The sequence below is a fragment of the Conger conger genome, chromosome 18, assembly GCF_963514075.1.
Source record: "Conger conger chromosome 18, fConCon1.1, whole genome shotgun sequence".
NCBI classification, from domain to species: domain Eukaryota; kingdom Metazoa; phylum Chordata; class Actinopteri; order Anguilliformes; family Congridae; genus Conger; species Conger conger.
Genome location: NC_083777.1, coordinates 29,418,962 through 29,435,383, shown reverse-complemented (window position 1 = coordinate 29,435,383; position 16,422 = coordinate 29,418,962). Strand labels below are relative to the sequence as shown.

Here is a 16,422-nt window from a genome sequence, read left to right as displayed (position 1 = left end):
ACTAAATCCACTGGGAGGGGAATAAATAAAAGGCCTTTTCCCAAAATGAGCACGGTTATGTAACAGCAGACATGTCCTGGCTCAGTATGATAAATGAAAATGCCGAAGACTGCCGGCATCTAGGCATAATGAGCAGGCCTGGGGTATCCAGAAGGGGGCTATACACAGTGTACCTGATTTTTATGTTCTTTGTTCTTAATTTTCAGTCAGCACGCAGTGTTGCAAATTCGTCTGAAATTTGGTTCATGAATAAAGCGTGATTGATTGATTGATTTGACACCATCACTCTCCACCCAAACTGCAACGGAGAACACATCGGAGGACAGCCGGGGGGGAATAACTGGCCTCTATAACCCAAATCGGCACAAGGGGGTCAAGCTGCAGGAAAAGTATGTCACCCCCCTGCGATGGAGGCCATTAAACACCCAGCCGAGCAGCACAAGCTGAGCCCACAGCAGCTGGACTGAGGCGGGGAGGGCCCTGGAGGATACGGCTTCAGTTTCCGTCACAGCGCGGCGCAGCGCTACGCTAACGGCTCGATTACGCGTCGTGCGACACGCCCGCGGAAAACACGCCAACACGCCGACCCGACACGTATGACCTCAACAGGTGTCCCCGCACAGTCACAGCACAGACGCCCGCGATTGGTTGACGCAATTTCAAACAAAAGGTTGCCTCGGCAAGGACGATTGTTGACTTGGTTTTACTTTATTTTTTACGTAGTTGGCGAGCGAAATCGACGGGTTTGAGGAGAAAGCTCGTCGCTATAGCAACGAAGCGGCGCTGACCCTGAACTGTAAATGGGAAACGTTGTCGGACAAAGTTTTGTCAGAAGACACTTTGTCGCGGGAGGACAGATTAGCCTTTACTCTGACACACAGACCGTGGGGACAGACCGGGCGGGCTGACCGTGTCTGTCTGCCTGAGCTAGGCCTGGCCACTCCACGGAGCGCTCCAGGTTCGACCGTTCCCTGTGTTTAGGTTGACCTCATTTGACCGCAACAGAACGACAGTCACACGTGTCCACAATCAACACTTTACTCTTCATACACACACACACACACACACACACACACACACACACACACACACACACACACACACACACACACACACACACACACACACACACACACACACACACACACACACACGTTACGCTTCACAAACACACACACAAACACACACACACAGACGGACACATTAAATTACATTACAGTCATTTAGCAGATGCTCTTATCCAGAGCGACGTACAATAAAGCACACAAACACACACAAGCACGCACCTTCAACAACATGTTACTCTTCACTCAGTCTCTCTCTCACACACAAGCACACACGCACACACACATACCACCATAGTAATGTCCCCAGTAATTTACGGCTACATATCCTTATTTGCCACAGCTAATAAAATCAGCCCCTTATGAAAACAATATTTAATGTTGAAGCAGGTGCGCAATTAATGTTGCACCCCCACACTGGCGTGCGACTCTGAAGTAGCAGGTCAGATGCTTAGAGACGCGTTAATCGCACTTATGAGGATTGAGGCCTGCAATTCAGTTTATGCCAATGCATGATTTTCTTCTTCTTTTTTTCTTTTAATAACAGCACTGAGTGTCAGGTTCCAAAACTTGCACCAAACACCCGTACCAAGGCCTGACAGGAGGGGTGCGGAAACGCCGTCAGCGGGCAAATCCATATCCCAGCAGCTGCTCCCGACAAGCCCGCTTCCTGTGGAAGCGCGACGCGGGCATTTATTCTGTCACCGGGCGGAGAGGGAGCTGGACGGATCGCGAGAGACAGCTGGTGATTTTGAATGCTCTCTGAACATGTCAACAAGCCGGACAAGCCGGGTAGCGCTCGCAGCTGAGACTAATGCTCCGAGCATGACACACAGGCTAACATTACGCCATCATCTACAATACCTCTGTGGCAGCCCGCATCGCAAAATATACCCAGCAGATAAATACTATAACTAGGGCTGGCCGATCTAGGCATCGCGGTATAACAATTTCTTTTTGGAAGCGCAGTAACAACTATCTCCGGAATGTGGTGTTAGATTTCTTTCAGTCTTTTCTTTTTTTGTAATCATACCTGAAGCAGTAGTACACCTTTTCTGAGTGAAATGCTTCCGGGGGGAAAAAAAACGTCGCTCCGATCTTCAGACTACACTGCGAAAACATATTGACCAACAGACTACATTGTTAACCTATAGACTACAATGTTAAACATGTTGGCCTACAGACTATACAGTTGCACTGCACCTATAGACCTACAGACTACACTCTTAAACATACAGACATTCAGACGACACTGTTAAACCTACAGAGCTACAGACTACACTGTTAAACCTACAGAGCTACAGACTACACTGTTAAACCTACAGAGCTACAGACTACACTGTTAAACCTACAGAGCTACAGACTACACTGTTAAACCTACAGACCTTCACACTACACTGTTAAACCTACAGACCTTCATACTACACTGTTAAACCTACAGACCTTCATACTACACTGTTAAACCTTCAGACTAGACGGTTAAACCTACAGACTACACTGTTAAACCTACAGAGCTACAGACTACACTGTTAAACCTACAGAGCTACAGACTACACTGTTAAACCTACAGACCTTCACACTACACTGTTAAACCCACAGACCTTCATACTACACTGTTAAACCTACAGACCTTCATACTACACTGTTAAACCTACAGACCTTCATACTACACTGTTAAACCTACAGACCTTCATACTACACTGTTACACCTTCAGACTAGACTGTTAAACCTACAGACCTACAGACTACACTGTTAAACCTACAGACCTTCATACTACACTGTTAAACCTACAGACCTACAGACAACACTGTTAAACCTACAGACTACACTGTTAAACCTTCAGACTACACTGTTAAACCTAGAGACCTACAGACTACCCTGGAAGCACTCACAGAACAGTAGAGTCCCAGGTCCTGTGCTCTCCTCTACAAACCCGGCAGCAGACAGCAGAGGACACACAGAGAAGGGCCAGTGCGGTCACGTGTGTGCGGGGCTTTCAGTCAGCTACATCGGGACAAAGAGAGCGGGGCTAATTCAGGCACAGTCCGAGCAGGCTCTCCAAAACGCACTCCTCCGGGCTAACAAAGCAGGCCTTCGCCAACGCCGCATTCATTCACATCCCGTCGTGTCTGAAACGCGCGGGGACTAAAATGGCTGCATGTCGCACCAACTTCTTTTGTCTGCGCGGAGCAGTATGGCAACTGGACTAATTCCCATGCAGCTTCACCACTGCTTAGTACATCAGAGATTAGGCCATACATTATTTCTATAAATTCAGGGATTATTCCCCATCTACACTATCGGACAATAACGCAGCACGACAGGCCAAGCAAAAGCATGTTAGTTTACTCCGCCAAAGACAGAGAGGAAAACATCACACCTTGACTGTATGCAGCTTAAACCAAACATAAGACTATAAGATATGAGTACTACACACGAGGGGCACTCAGAAAAGCCACATTCACACATCCTCTGGAATAAAGCAGCTCCACGGAGAGGCTTATTGGGCCTCGAACTAGAAATGGCAGTGGCAGTGGCAGGGGCAGGGGCAGGGGCAGATTCAGTCCCAGGGCAGTAAGCTTTCAGTGTCGAGCTTTCATCCGCCTTGGATATCAGAGACCACCCTGCACCCATCACACGATTAGGACACTCATTTGACTCGGTTTTGCTCCGAAGCACAGTAAACGCATTGTATGCGAGTCAGCCAAGACCAGGACTCCAAACGCAGAGCCCATAGCGACCCATACGTTTTCCCCAACCACAAGTGCGTCTAGAAAATAACACCGAACTCTGAACACTGCCAGCGTCACTGTATGCCGACTGCCCTCCCTTCCCGTGAGCACAACACAGAAATGCCTATATGAGCCACACAGAGAGGGCAATGTACTTTTAATAAGCGTTTGATTCCCGTTTAAATATGTCACACTCGCTTTAGGAAAACCTGAAATAACATTGTATAATTAATTACGCAATGCAATGGCTGAAATAAATATTGTGTCCATAGGCAAGATCTGAGTTTCCACATAAATGAGTTTGTCATCCAGTTCAGCAAGCCTTTAATGTATCTCTTGGGGCATTTACCCCCCCCCCCCCCCCCCCAAACATCAAAAGACATGAGTACCTGCAGGTCACCCAATCTGCCTGAATGTTGGCAGACATTCCTTCCATATGGCCACTTAATTTCCAGCAGGCTTGACTAATTATGTCATTACACAGTGTCAAAGCAAATGGTTTGTCACTAGGTAACAATACTGAAACGATTAGGAACGTTGCAGCATAAACTGGATCTTCTACGCCCTGATACAAGGTGCATTCCGTTGACGATAACTTTGGAGGCAAGGAGAATTATAATCGTAACACAAATAACTAACAGCTGTCCTGCGCATGGTATTGCAACACACACAATAGATTTCCATTTCAATAAAACGATCAGGTAATTAATATCACAATGTGGCTATATTTCAGGTACACGTTCATTGTCATTGCTTAAAAGACTGCACGGTTTAGCCAGGAGGTTCCCATCAAGCTTTATGAGTGTCACAAAGAAACTATCACTAGAGAGTCGCTACACGCCAAACACAGCACTTCGTGGACCCATCGCTGGGAAAAAAAGATCCCAGGAGAAGACCAAATGTACCGACCAAAAGGGTGATAGGCTTTCACACCAGGTCCATGTGTTCACAGTTCACACCTCCAAATTCAACGCTGGAAACAACTGTGCAGTCAATCCTCTCAATTAACCTCGTTTTAAAATGGCGTGGCGTGCTTTTAACCCAAGAAAGTCAATATGAAGGGAATACCTGAAAATACAGCCAAGTGTGGCACCGTTTATGAAATTACCGATTGCATGCTTCTTTGTTCTGGCAAACAGTCGTATATGCTATTAACACAAAAGGGCTATGATAACAAGGGAAAACTGCTACTTTCCCCAGGTAGATGCATGAGACAGAAGGACATGCCCCTGGTGGTAAAGCTAATGACTGAACTAAAATCAGTCAGCCAGCTTGACATAACCGGTCAAAACTCGTGCATTTTCGTAATGGAACGTCATCATAACCGGTATAACAGACAGTTCTCTCCATCCTGTAAACTGGCTAACCCTACCAGTTCTGAGCGATCGACCCCAAGCTCCAGACTAGTTTAACAGCGTTAGAAAATGTGACCTAGACTTGTGTGTTTGTTTGCCTTTCATCGCGCAAATCTTCCTGCCGTACAATACACTATTTATGTCGTTCATCATCATCTTCATCATCATCGTCAATAAACTAACGTCAGGCTATATACAAGCAGACTGGCGACAGAGAAATAATCATGCAAACTCGATAACAAATGTTACTATTATGAGTAGTGTGTGAGAATGAACAAGCTGTTGAATGATTGACTTATTGGCTCCAATTAACTGAAAACTTAACAAAATAACTTAGTAGCCTTGTTATCAAACGCCAAACCGACCATGCTAGTTAGCTGCAAGTAAGTTATGATCACCAAAATTATACAATAACTTTCACGCAACGAAATTGTTTGTGTTCCCACGATCATGTAACGCTGGTTAACTTGAGAGGTAAATCTGCGTCCTTTGTATATAAATAGCAAATGCAATCCAAGTCCTTTGTTCCATTTTTGTAGTTTGGGAAACGCATTGCTATGAGCAGAACGTGCAACAAAGCTAGCTTTAGCTAGCTACCAACAAAACTTGTCTGACTGTCTAGCTACCTATCAACTTACAGTCCAAAGACAGTTGTTCGCCAACTACCTGTATTGTCGGCTACGCAGAAATTTCTTAAAATGCAATGCGCTCGTGATCTTACCCACAATGTTGGCCGTAGAAAATCCCATAACAGTATTCCGGAAAAATCGTTATTTATCCCCAGTTGGTGAACCTGTTTTGCGGATAGTGTTTCTTGCCAGGAGACAGCAAAAGGAGCCTCCCCTATATTCGCAACTCCGCCGTGAAAAGCCAGCATCCAACTAAAACCATTTCAGAGTGCCGCTCCAGCTGACAGTGCCGATGACCGGGTTTCGGCCTATCCCATCAGCTGATTGGCTGACATGCTGTAGAACCGCCCATGGCGTCTCTACTCATTCGTTTGTGGAGCAGTCAATCAATGCACAGGCTTAAAATTTTGCACTCCAGTGGGTCAAGTTCCATCATGTCAATTCGAGTGCAGCGCAATTAATATGCTGCTTTGCTGCTGCTGCTGCTGCAACAAAAAAAAAACAATAACCAGATAAACCAGTAATTTTCGTTTAAAAAGGGAAACCTCCGACTGAATTAGCGTTGAAATCCCTGAAGCTCCATCAGCCGGGTCACAAGTTAAATATCGCGGCTACTGAAGTCACAGCAGCAAACCTGGACTACTAGTGGCACCAACTGGAGAGTTTAAGAAAACAATTACTATAAAATACTGCATCTCCATCCATCAGTAACAAATGGGTTATGATTTGCATTTGAACGCGACTGACTTGTCTAGGTCTAAATCAGTGGATTGGACGCAGAAATATTTTCATACAGTTAAGCAGTGGACAACTGTGCTTTCTTTTGGAATATATTTTTCATAAAACGCATAGGCTACGCGTGCTATGATATAGCAATAATGCGTTCTCAAATAAAATGTCACATCTAAGCTCTGTATGTAAATGTCACGCTATTTTTAGACTCCGAGACAACTGAGATTTAGACAGATAACCCCTTTTCATCGAAGAGCCAAATAATTTAATTACACACCAATATAATCGCATTCGTCAGCACTATAAGCAATATTCGGCTTCATACATCTTGTTAAAAGCTCATTGCGTGTATGTTGAACTGAAAACAGGTGTTTACCCCGGAGTATTAATAACGGCCGTGGTATGCCTATAGAATGCCTTTGACATCAATATGACCCCAGCAGTAGGATTAGCCTGCTTAACTTGATTGCAATTGATTTTTCAAGATTAATAGCACCATATGCTTGTTTATTTTGTAATGACACAAATGTATTCCTCAAGCAGGCGTCTTGAAAATTATTGGTTGTTAAAACAAGCGTCTCACCTTCTACCTTTAATTCGTAGGGGGAGATGGTCGTAACATTGGGTTAGTTGTAACACCATCAATTTGACCAATAAGGGAAAAGTTGTGGTAATGTGATCACTATTGTTCGGACCCATATTTCCCATTTGAGCTCACAGGAGAAGCAAAAAATAAATAAAAATAAAATATATATATATATAGAGAGAGAGGTACAAAAGTAATAATTCGTATATATTTTTTGTTTAGCTGTCAGAATATTGTCAGTAAAATGGTTTAAATTCCACGGCATTCCATTTTATTGTGGAATATCTGGACAGTTTGTTTGTGTAAATTTCATAGCGTGAATCTTATTTTAGCTCATTTTGTCCAGCTAGTGTTCCACACAGCGTTGTCATTTATACCACTCCAACTCAGTAAAATGAAAGATTATTATTTTTTGGGCTCATCACTTTTGCCTGAGAGGACCTGCAATAGTCGAAACATGTTACCTCTACATTATTGTTCTGTGTTGTCGATACTTGAACACATCTAAAATGTGGATGGCTAACCCGGTTGGGTCCATGAAGACTAGACGGCACTGATAAACTCTGCTATAGTTCATACAATAAAGAGTGCTCATATATTATCCTCATACTTCTGTACAAGCAACATTCCCAGAACAACTTCCAAAGCATCCCAAACTACGGCTCCCAGACTACCCCGTTGACGCGTTGCTGACGATAAAAACATGCGACAGTTTGTTTCCTTGGAGCTGAGCTTGGAGTGTCAACGGATTTGATGCTAGCTAGTAGAACAACGGTCAGCTAGGAAGACGAGATATATATTAGGTAACGTGCTTTTCATAGATTGATCTCCTGTTTTATTATTCAGAGTCGGACTTTTATTTGATCAAAAATATGTCGGTAATATCGACTTCCAAACTACATGTGAACAATTCATGCCATGTATGACTTCATGTAGCCCGCCAACTACCTGGCCGACGCTAACGTTAACCAAACATGGCTGATTGTAACTCGTATTCTTCAGAAACTCTTTTTTCATTTGAGGTGTTGGTGGAGTATATAAAAATCCACAAACCTGGGTTAGTGAAGAGGGGTTTTGACCCAGCAGTAGGGGTGCGTCTGCTGGATTTCCCTACTTTGGTTATTTACCGAGGGGAGAAGGAAGATTGTGAGCGCCAGGAGGACTCGGATAGTGAAAAAGAAAACGCGGCGACCGATATTTCGAAACAAGATGCTTTACTTCATCAGCAACACATGGATCGGACCTTAGAATACCCATTTAGGAAAGGCAAATCGTGCTTGTTTAAAATAAATCTGGATTTGCTCCACACGCATCTGTCTAATGTGCCTCTCTATGTCATGGTTTTGGATTCAAGAAACGAAATTCCTAAGTTGTTGGGAAGCTCAATGGTCTCTCTTGCGAAAACCATCGACATAATCAAAACGGACGTTAAGCAGCTTGGAATTTGCACTCCGTCCGCGCAGGGTGAAAAGGGATTATTCGGTTTATATAATCTGATGGGCGAGAAAATAGGCTGCATTTCTCTGGGATACAAACTTTTAAGCTTGGGAGCAAGTCTGATACCACACATTCCCGAAAGCAGGGTTTTGCATTTGGGCTCCAGTAGAACTCCTGTTAAACAACCGTTGAAACCCTCTAATAATTTTCCGGAAGCCAATACGTGCAGGGATGACGTCGATCTGCAACCCGACTCGTCTAACGCACTTTGCCAGCACATTGAGTTGGACGGGCAGCGAACGGACGTCGTGGTGTCAGAGACAGAGACGGAGGCGAAGCGGTCAAAGCACGGTGTGTCGACAGGAACGCAAACCGAACCGGCGAGGAGGCGAGTGAAGAGCATCGAAGTTGAGCAAAGGGACTTCGATAAGGACGTGAGCCTGAATGTGTACTGCCCCCCTCCTCTGTACTACAGCCGCCCAGGGGGGAGACAGGAGGAGGAGGAGGCAGACGGATACAGGCTCGTAGACGTGGCCATGGACACTCTCACAGTCGAGGATCTGCATGAGGAGGAGGAGGAGGAGGAGCAGGGTCTCCCTGTGGAGAGGAGGAGCGTGGCTCTCCCAGAGGAGGTGCGGAGGAGGAGCGCGGTTACGGAACAGTCCCAGGCACCTCCCGCTGTCCTCGGGGAGGCTTTGAGACGGCTGCCTCTGCTGAACGCGCTCCTCCAGGAGCTGTCCCAGTTAAGTGGCCTGCCTCAGGAGCTTCCTGCTCCTGTGTCTGCCCCCGCAGGGGTAGCCTGGGGCCGCCAACCAGCACCCGCGCACCCCCCCAAACCGCACCCCCGCAGCTGCGTCGCATCACCTGCGTCCCGGGGCAGCAGGTCCCCCAGCCCCCCCCGGCCCAAACGCAGCCAGGCACAGGTAAATCCGGCGGGTAAAGACCCGGGTAAAGTACAGAGGCAGAGCCTACGCCCAGGGAAGGCGGACGCCCTGAAATCTCCCCCCAAACGGAAGCTGGTGCACGGGCTGACCCGGACGGTGCGTCTGAGGCTGCAGCAGAACAACCCCGAGGTGCTGAGGGAGCAGGAGCGCCAAGAGCGGGCCTGGAGGAGCCGCGCTGCAGCGCTGAAACAGGCCACCAGGGGGCTCCATCGGACCGGGTCCGGCGCAGCGAGACCGGGTCACAGGCTGCCCGGCTCCCCCCGAGGCCGGGCCGTGGACCGGAGCGCGAACCTGGACGAGAACGTGCAGACGCTGGTCAGCAGCGTGGACGTGGAGTCCGTCTGGACGGGAACGCCGTCGCTGAGCGGAGAGAGCGGGAGAGGCGGGACCTGGCGGACGGGTAGCCGTGACAACGGCAGGGCCCTGCCGTTCAGTTCTCACTATGAGGGTGTGAAATCCAGAACCGCTGCGGGTGGGAAACCAGCCGCGGGTCAGCACCGGACCGCAGCCCCGGGTCAGAACCGGACGGTTCAGGTCCGCATTCCCAGCGCACTGAGCCAGCACTCGGACCACAGCGACGGAGGGGGGCCTGCGAGCGACGCCAGCGACCCCTGGCCCCCCCAGCGGAATAACCCGGGATTCCAGAGCGGGAGCGCCGGGAGCAGCCCCTTCAGCAGTCCCGCCCCGCTCCGCTCGGAATCCTGCCGGGGTTCCCCGGATCGCGGCGAGTACCTGGACGACTTCACCAGCCTGGAGCCCACGGAGGGCTTCTCCCCCGACCCCCCCGAGAGCCCGGAGCCAGCCGGGAGGGGCCTCAGAAAACAGGCCTCGCACTCCGACAGCGATTCCCAGGAACGCCGCAGACCCCAGACCTCACGCTCCAACAGCGATTCCCAGGAACGCTGCAGACCCCAGACCTCACGCTCCGACAGCGATTCCCAGGAACGCCGCAGACCCCAGACCTCACGCTCCGACAGCGATTCCCAGGAACGCCGCAGACCCTCACGCTCCGACAGCGATTCCCAGGAACGCCGCAGACCCCAGACCTCGTGCTCCGACAGCGATTCCCAGGAGAGCCGCAGGCCGGCCGTCTCTTTCCCGGTGAAGTCCGACGGCTCTCCGCAGCGCTCCCTGAAGGGCACGCACGTCATCCGGCCTCGCACCGGAGCCTCGGCCATCAGCCTGTCCTCGGGAGACAGCGAGCTCGCTCCCGGCATTCCCGCCCGGCATCGCGGCTCCGGAGCCTCCAGGGGCCCGTCTCTCTGGGAAGAGTCCGGAGGGTCTGGAGCCCGGCTGCCCCAGCGCTCTGAGACCAGCCCTTCACCCCGAGCCTCTTCGGAGTCTGAGCCTGGGTCTATCGTCCTCTCCCCTCCGGCGGGCAGGGGCAGGGACAGGGCCGGGGACGGAGAAACGCTGGACGAACTGGGCTCCTTAGGGTTCAGCAATAAATGCCATCACATCTCAGAGCTGGTGCTCAGCAAGCTCCCAGGTTACACACTATGAGAACTCTGGGGTCTGTTAGTTATAGTTATTCTGTGTCTGTATCATTTCATCCTCCTGATAACTGCATATGCGAGATTTACAGTAACTCCTGATAACTGCATGTGCTAGATTTACAGTAACTCCTGATAACTGCATAGGCTGGATTTACAGTAACTCCTGATAACTGCATGTGCGAGATTTACAGTAACTCCTGATAACTGCATGTGCTGGATTTACAGTAACTCCTGATAACTGCATGTGCTGGATTTACAGTAACTACTGATAACTGCATGTGCTGGATTTACAGTAACTACTGATAACTGCATAGGCCGGATGCCAGTGTTTGCATGCAGCAGCAGGAAGTATAGCCAATGAAATCTTTATTGTGCAGTGCGATTATTAGTTATGCAGTTATACATTATCAGTTATACATTATTTTTTGAGACAAACTGTAAAAATATATGATCAGTATGATTATATTATCTTATTGAACTTTACACTGATAACACTACAAGAGGTGTACTTTTTTAAACTGATTGTGTACTGAGAAATTATTTATTTGCAAACAGTTTCCACATAAGTCATTGTTTATATTCAGAATCCCAAAATGTATAAAGAATAATGGGGTGTACCAGTTGCAAAATTGTGATTAAAGTAAATACACTGTACATAACAGATGGTGAGCTTGATTTCTGACTCTTGAACTAAATTGATTTGCATCACATCGTCGCAGTTTGACTCGAAAGACAATGAAATCCGTAAAAAACACCTCACACAACAAATTCCAACATGCATACAACCTATTCATATGCTACATATGCTATATTATTAAGATTATAAATGTAAAATTGTGCAGCCTGTAGCATAGTGGCTGTGAGGTACATGACTGTGACCTGGAAGGTTGGTGGTTCAAGCCCCGGTGTCGCCACAGTAAGATCCGCACAGCTGTTGGGCCCTTGAGCAAGGCTCTTCCCCCCCACATTGCTCCAGGGGGTTTGTACCCTGCTGAGTATAATCACATGTAAGTCGCTTTGGATAAAAGCGTCCGCTAAATAACGTGTCATGTAATGTTATGTGCAAGAAACGGACGCTTTTGAGGCGCATTGTATGTCTTGGGCGCACCCGTGTGGAGAAATATGGAATTAAAGGCACAGGTTTGTTTACGTGCTGCGCAGACGCGCGTGACGTGGGTTTCTCTTGTGGAGAAGGAAAGAAGGGATTTCAGCATGTATAAACATGTATTTCTTACTGGACCACCTGGTAACTATAAATCCTGGATAGCTATATTAAAATGTCCATACCGGGCCGTTACGTTCGTGAATTCAGTGTATTTGCTATGCACCGCCAAACCTTAACATAACTTGTAACCTAAATAGTCTACAACTATTGCTTAGTTGCAACGTGTAGCTAGCCAAGTTGCTAACTATAGTTGACTAGCTAATTTCTCGAAGTGACCCTGTTTACAGTACAGTAATTAGAAATGTCATTATTTTCTCAAATTGCATGCTAGCTACGATTGTTTGCCCTTTCATTGCAATGCCTGTTTAGCTTGCGGTCATAGCTTGCTAACGTAGCCAGTTAGTTCATGGTTTTGCTAAGTAGCTAGCCGCATAGCTGCCTTAACGTCTCTCTATGTATAGCACTACCGAAAGGCATTTTCAACAAAACACAGTAACTAAATACAGATAAATGACCTGTGTTTTCTAATAATCTAATTATACATTCCTGAGTAATGTAATTATAGACATGCTCAGCTAGCTATATGTTCTAAAACTTAGATAGCTTTTTAGTCCGATCGTTGGATATTTCATTGGAGACTCTTCGAACAGTCAACGCTGTCGAAACCTCTATTGGTCCTGCAAGTTGTCATTCTGGCTCCTGCTAGCATCACAGGTCAGCAAACTGCCCTGCGTGATGTCAGAGACTTCTATCACATCGCTCTCTGTCTGATGTATGAGATCACGGTCGAACCAGCCCCAATGAGCGCTCAGTGACGGTGCACTAAACCTATATTGAACTCATTGAGATCTGAACCGTAGGTGGATGACGCGGGCCTAACCAGTCTTTTGTTCCCAGGTGTAGGGAAGACCACCCTGGTGCGGAAAGCGTGTGAGACGCTGGCGGGGTCCGGCGAGATCCTGGACGGGTTCTACACGGAGGAGGTCCGGGAGCGTGGGAGGAGAGTCGGATTCGATGTGGTGACCCTGTCAGGCAATAGGGGCCGTCTGTCAAGAGTTGGGTACTTAACTTTGAATAATTATCTAATAATAAGCGGAAAAAAATATTTACTGTATTCTCCTGTTTTTAACAGTCGCAGCGGTAGACCCATTCACTGTAGAACGGTGGTCTCCAACCCTGGTCCTGGAGAGCTACAGGGTTTTTGTAGGGATTTTTGTTGCTGCTCTGCACTTAATTAATCAATTAGAGCAGCTGATTACACCATTAACTCACTTCACCTGGTTACCTGGGTCTGATTTTAAGGTGAAAACAAAAAGCAGCAGACCCAGTAGTTCTCCAGGACCAGGGCTGGAGTCCCTGAGTTCCATGTTCCATTTCCTCGTTGGATTTAGCTGTTGACTGTTCGCTGATTTGTGTTGCTTGGTGCTTATTGGTGATCTGTGGTTCCTCCTGCTGGCACCCTCAGTGACTCCTCCACGCACTCGGCTGGGCGTCAGTACAGGGTGGGGCAGTATGCGGTCGATCTGCTGTCTTTCGAAAACCTGGTGCTCCCTCTGTTCAGAAATGTAAGTCCTCACCCAGTGCATCACAGTGAGGTGTGTGTGTGTGTGTCCGGCACTGTTGTGTGTGTGTGCGTGCGTGCGTGCGTGCGTGCGTGCGTGCGTGCGTGCGTGCGTGCGTGCGTGCGTGCGTGCGTGCGTGCGTGCGTGCGTGCGTGCGTGCGTGCGTGCGTGCGTGCGTGCGTGCGTGCGTGCGTGCGTGCGTGCGTGCGTGCGTGCGTGCGTGCGTGCGTGCGTGCGTGCGTGCGTGCGTGCGTGCGTGCGTGCGTGCGTGCGTGCGTGCGTGCGTGCGAGCGAGCGAGCGAGCGAGCGAGCGAGCGAGCGAGCGAGCGAGCGAGCGAGTGTGTGTGTGTGTGTGTCCGGCACTGTTGTGTGTGTGTGTGTGTGTGTGTGTGTGTGTGTGTGTGTCTGGTGCTGTTGTGTATGTGTGTGTGTGTCGCTGTTGTGTATGTTTATATGTTTATATGTGTTGTCCTGTGTGTGTGTGTGTGGCGCTGTTGTGTGTGTATGTGTGTGTGTATATGTATGTGTATCAGGTGTTGTGTGTTCTAAGTGTTTCCTCCCGACACTCTCCCCTGCAGGTTGGCGTGGCAGCAGTGAGCGGGGGGAAGAGGTCAGTGCTTGTGGTCGATGAGATCGGGAAGATGGAGCTGTTCAGCCAGCAGTTTGTGCGGGCAGTGAAGCAGGCTCTGGAGGGCAATGGCTGCTCCATCCTGGGGACCATCCCCATCCCTAGGGTAAGAGTGATAGTGGGATGCTGGGCTAGGCTAGGTACCGTCCCCATCCCTAGGGTAAGAGTGATAGTGGGATGCTAGGCTAGGCTAGGCTAGGGACCAGCCCCATCCCTAAGGTAAGAGTGATAGCGGGACGCTAGGCTAGGCTAGGCTAGGGACCAGCCCCATCCCTAAGGTAAGAGTGATAGCGGGATGCTAGGCTAGGCTATGCTAGGGACCAGCCCCATCCCTAAGGTAAGAGTGATAGCGAGATGCTAGGCTAGGCTAGGTACTGTCCCCATCCCCAAGGTAAGAGTGATAGCGGGACGCTAGGCTAGGTGAGGGACCATCCGCATCCCTAAGGTAAGAGTGATAGCGGGACGCTAGGCTAGGCTAGGCTAGGCTAGGGACCAGCCCCATCTCAAAGGTAACAATGCTAACTGCACAGGCTTTATCAAGGAAGAAGCAGAGGCTCAAAATGCTCCCATGCCTGTGCTATTAAATGCCTATAGGGGGTGCTGTTTTTGACTACTGAACAGTCATCTGGCTGCTGAATCATTTTGAGTAAAGTAGACATTTTGGAGAACTCCTGCATCGTTTATTTTGCAGTTGTGAATGTGTTACTAACAGCAGTCGTGTTCCCTTCCTCAGGGCAAGCTTATGGCAGTCGTGGAGGAGGTGCGCAGCAGCAGTGATGTGAAAGTCTTCACCGTGAGTCCCCCTTCCGCATCCGTTACATTACGGTTATTTATCCAAAGCCACTTACAGTTGATTAGACTACGCAGAGGCTAATCCCCCCCCCCGGGAGCAATGTGGAGTTAAGGGCCTTGCTGCACAGCGGCACAGATCTTGTTGCGGCTACACTGAGGCTTTTTTTTTTATTTTAACTGCCGACCTTTCAGGCACCATGGCCACAATAATTTCTGCCTCTTTTTGATTTCCCCTCCAGGTCACCAAGGACAACAGAGACGTTATTCTCCCGTGCGTTGTAGCCGCGGTGCAGGAGTGTTTGAAAGCAGGAGCGCCGTAAAGCAGGAGGAATGGGCTCTGGGTGTGTGGCAGTGCAGTCAGACAGTGGCCCTGGTTAAAGACTGAACATATTCCTGTTTAAAGGCCCAGCAGGGGGCAGCATTGAGCACAGTGCTGGGCGCAGACGGTCGTGTCAAAAGGGTAAACTTCTTGTGCCTGTGTGTTTGCTAATTCATCAGGAGGAAAACATTTTTTTATTTTTTTTTATTTTTTAAAGAGAGCAGCCTATTCTGATATTTTGATAAAGGCAGCTCTGGCTCCCAACAGATTTGGTGGTGTGGTTAGTGTGATTGTCTCTCATGTGGGAGACCGGGGTTCAAGACTCACCCATTCCTTTTTTCCCCTCTTTGTTTCGCTCACTCAAAAATAGAAAAGAAAATGAAGAAAGATAACAAATTATAATTTTCAACTCAGTCCAGGGGGTTCGGGGAAAGGCGATCTTAACTGAAATGTGTCCATTGGAGCAACTATCAGTTTCGAGGGTAGAACTTAATGAATTTGGTAGTAACATCAAGAAAAACATGGCCGTCTGCCCTCAGGCTGCTGTTGAGGGCAAAAAAACACCATTGAGCAAGAAACACAGGGCAGGAGGGTAGCACAGTCTGTTCAGCGCTGTGTTTAAAAGCCCAAACAACACCGACCAGCCTTGCCTATGTAGGCTTGTCTTATTGCATCAATCATCATAAATGACTTTGGAAACCTAAACGGCAGGTTATATTTTGCAGATTCTAATTTCTTATTCAGCACTGTAACTTATAGCAGTGGTACAAAATGTAAAAAAAGATTATTTGAGCTCTCTTACTCTTTCGCAACAGGAAAGATTGTCTCTATTTTTGCTGTATATTTTATTGTAGAAAACAATTCCTTTTGTGAATGTGTATTATTATTTATTATGGGAATAAAAGTCACAGAAAATGTATTGGCTGTGTAAGTTTGTAATGGGCCTGTTGAAAGGGCACTTGGTACTGACTCGTTTGGGC

General features: G+C 48.1%; 2 protein-coding genes across 3 annotated transcripts in view; one reads left to right on the top strand and one right to left on the bottom strand.

Moving 5' to 3' along the window:
- LOC133118260 (signal-induced proliferation-associated 1-like protein 2) overlaps positions 1–6,034 on the bottom strand; it is a 46,751-nt gene extending 40,717 nt beyond the window's left edge. For both annotated transcript variants that reach the window (XM_061228101.1, XM_061228103.1), the window contains exon 1: positions 5,874–6,034. The gene's annotated coding sequence lies outside the window, so the exon portion shown is untranslated. The remainder of the gene's footprint in view (positions 1–5,873) is intronic.
- A 1,875-nt stretch (positions 6,035–7,909) lies between these two features.
- Positions 7,910–16,406, top strand: map10 (microtubule associated protein 10). The gene is made up of 6 exons (XM_061227597.1): positions 7,910–10,969; positions 13,039–13,201; positions 13,607–13,706; positions 14,282–14,437; positions 15,065–15,124; positions 15,363–16,406. The coding sequence occupies exons 1-6, from the start codon at positions 8,074–8,076 to the stop codon at positions 15,441–15,443; spliced, it is 3,456 nt and encodes a 1,151-aa protein (XP_061083581.1). The 5' UTR covers positions 7,910–8,073; the 3' UTR covers positions 15,444–16,406.
- Positions 16,407–16,422: the final 16 nt, after the last annotated feature.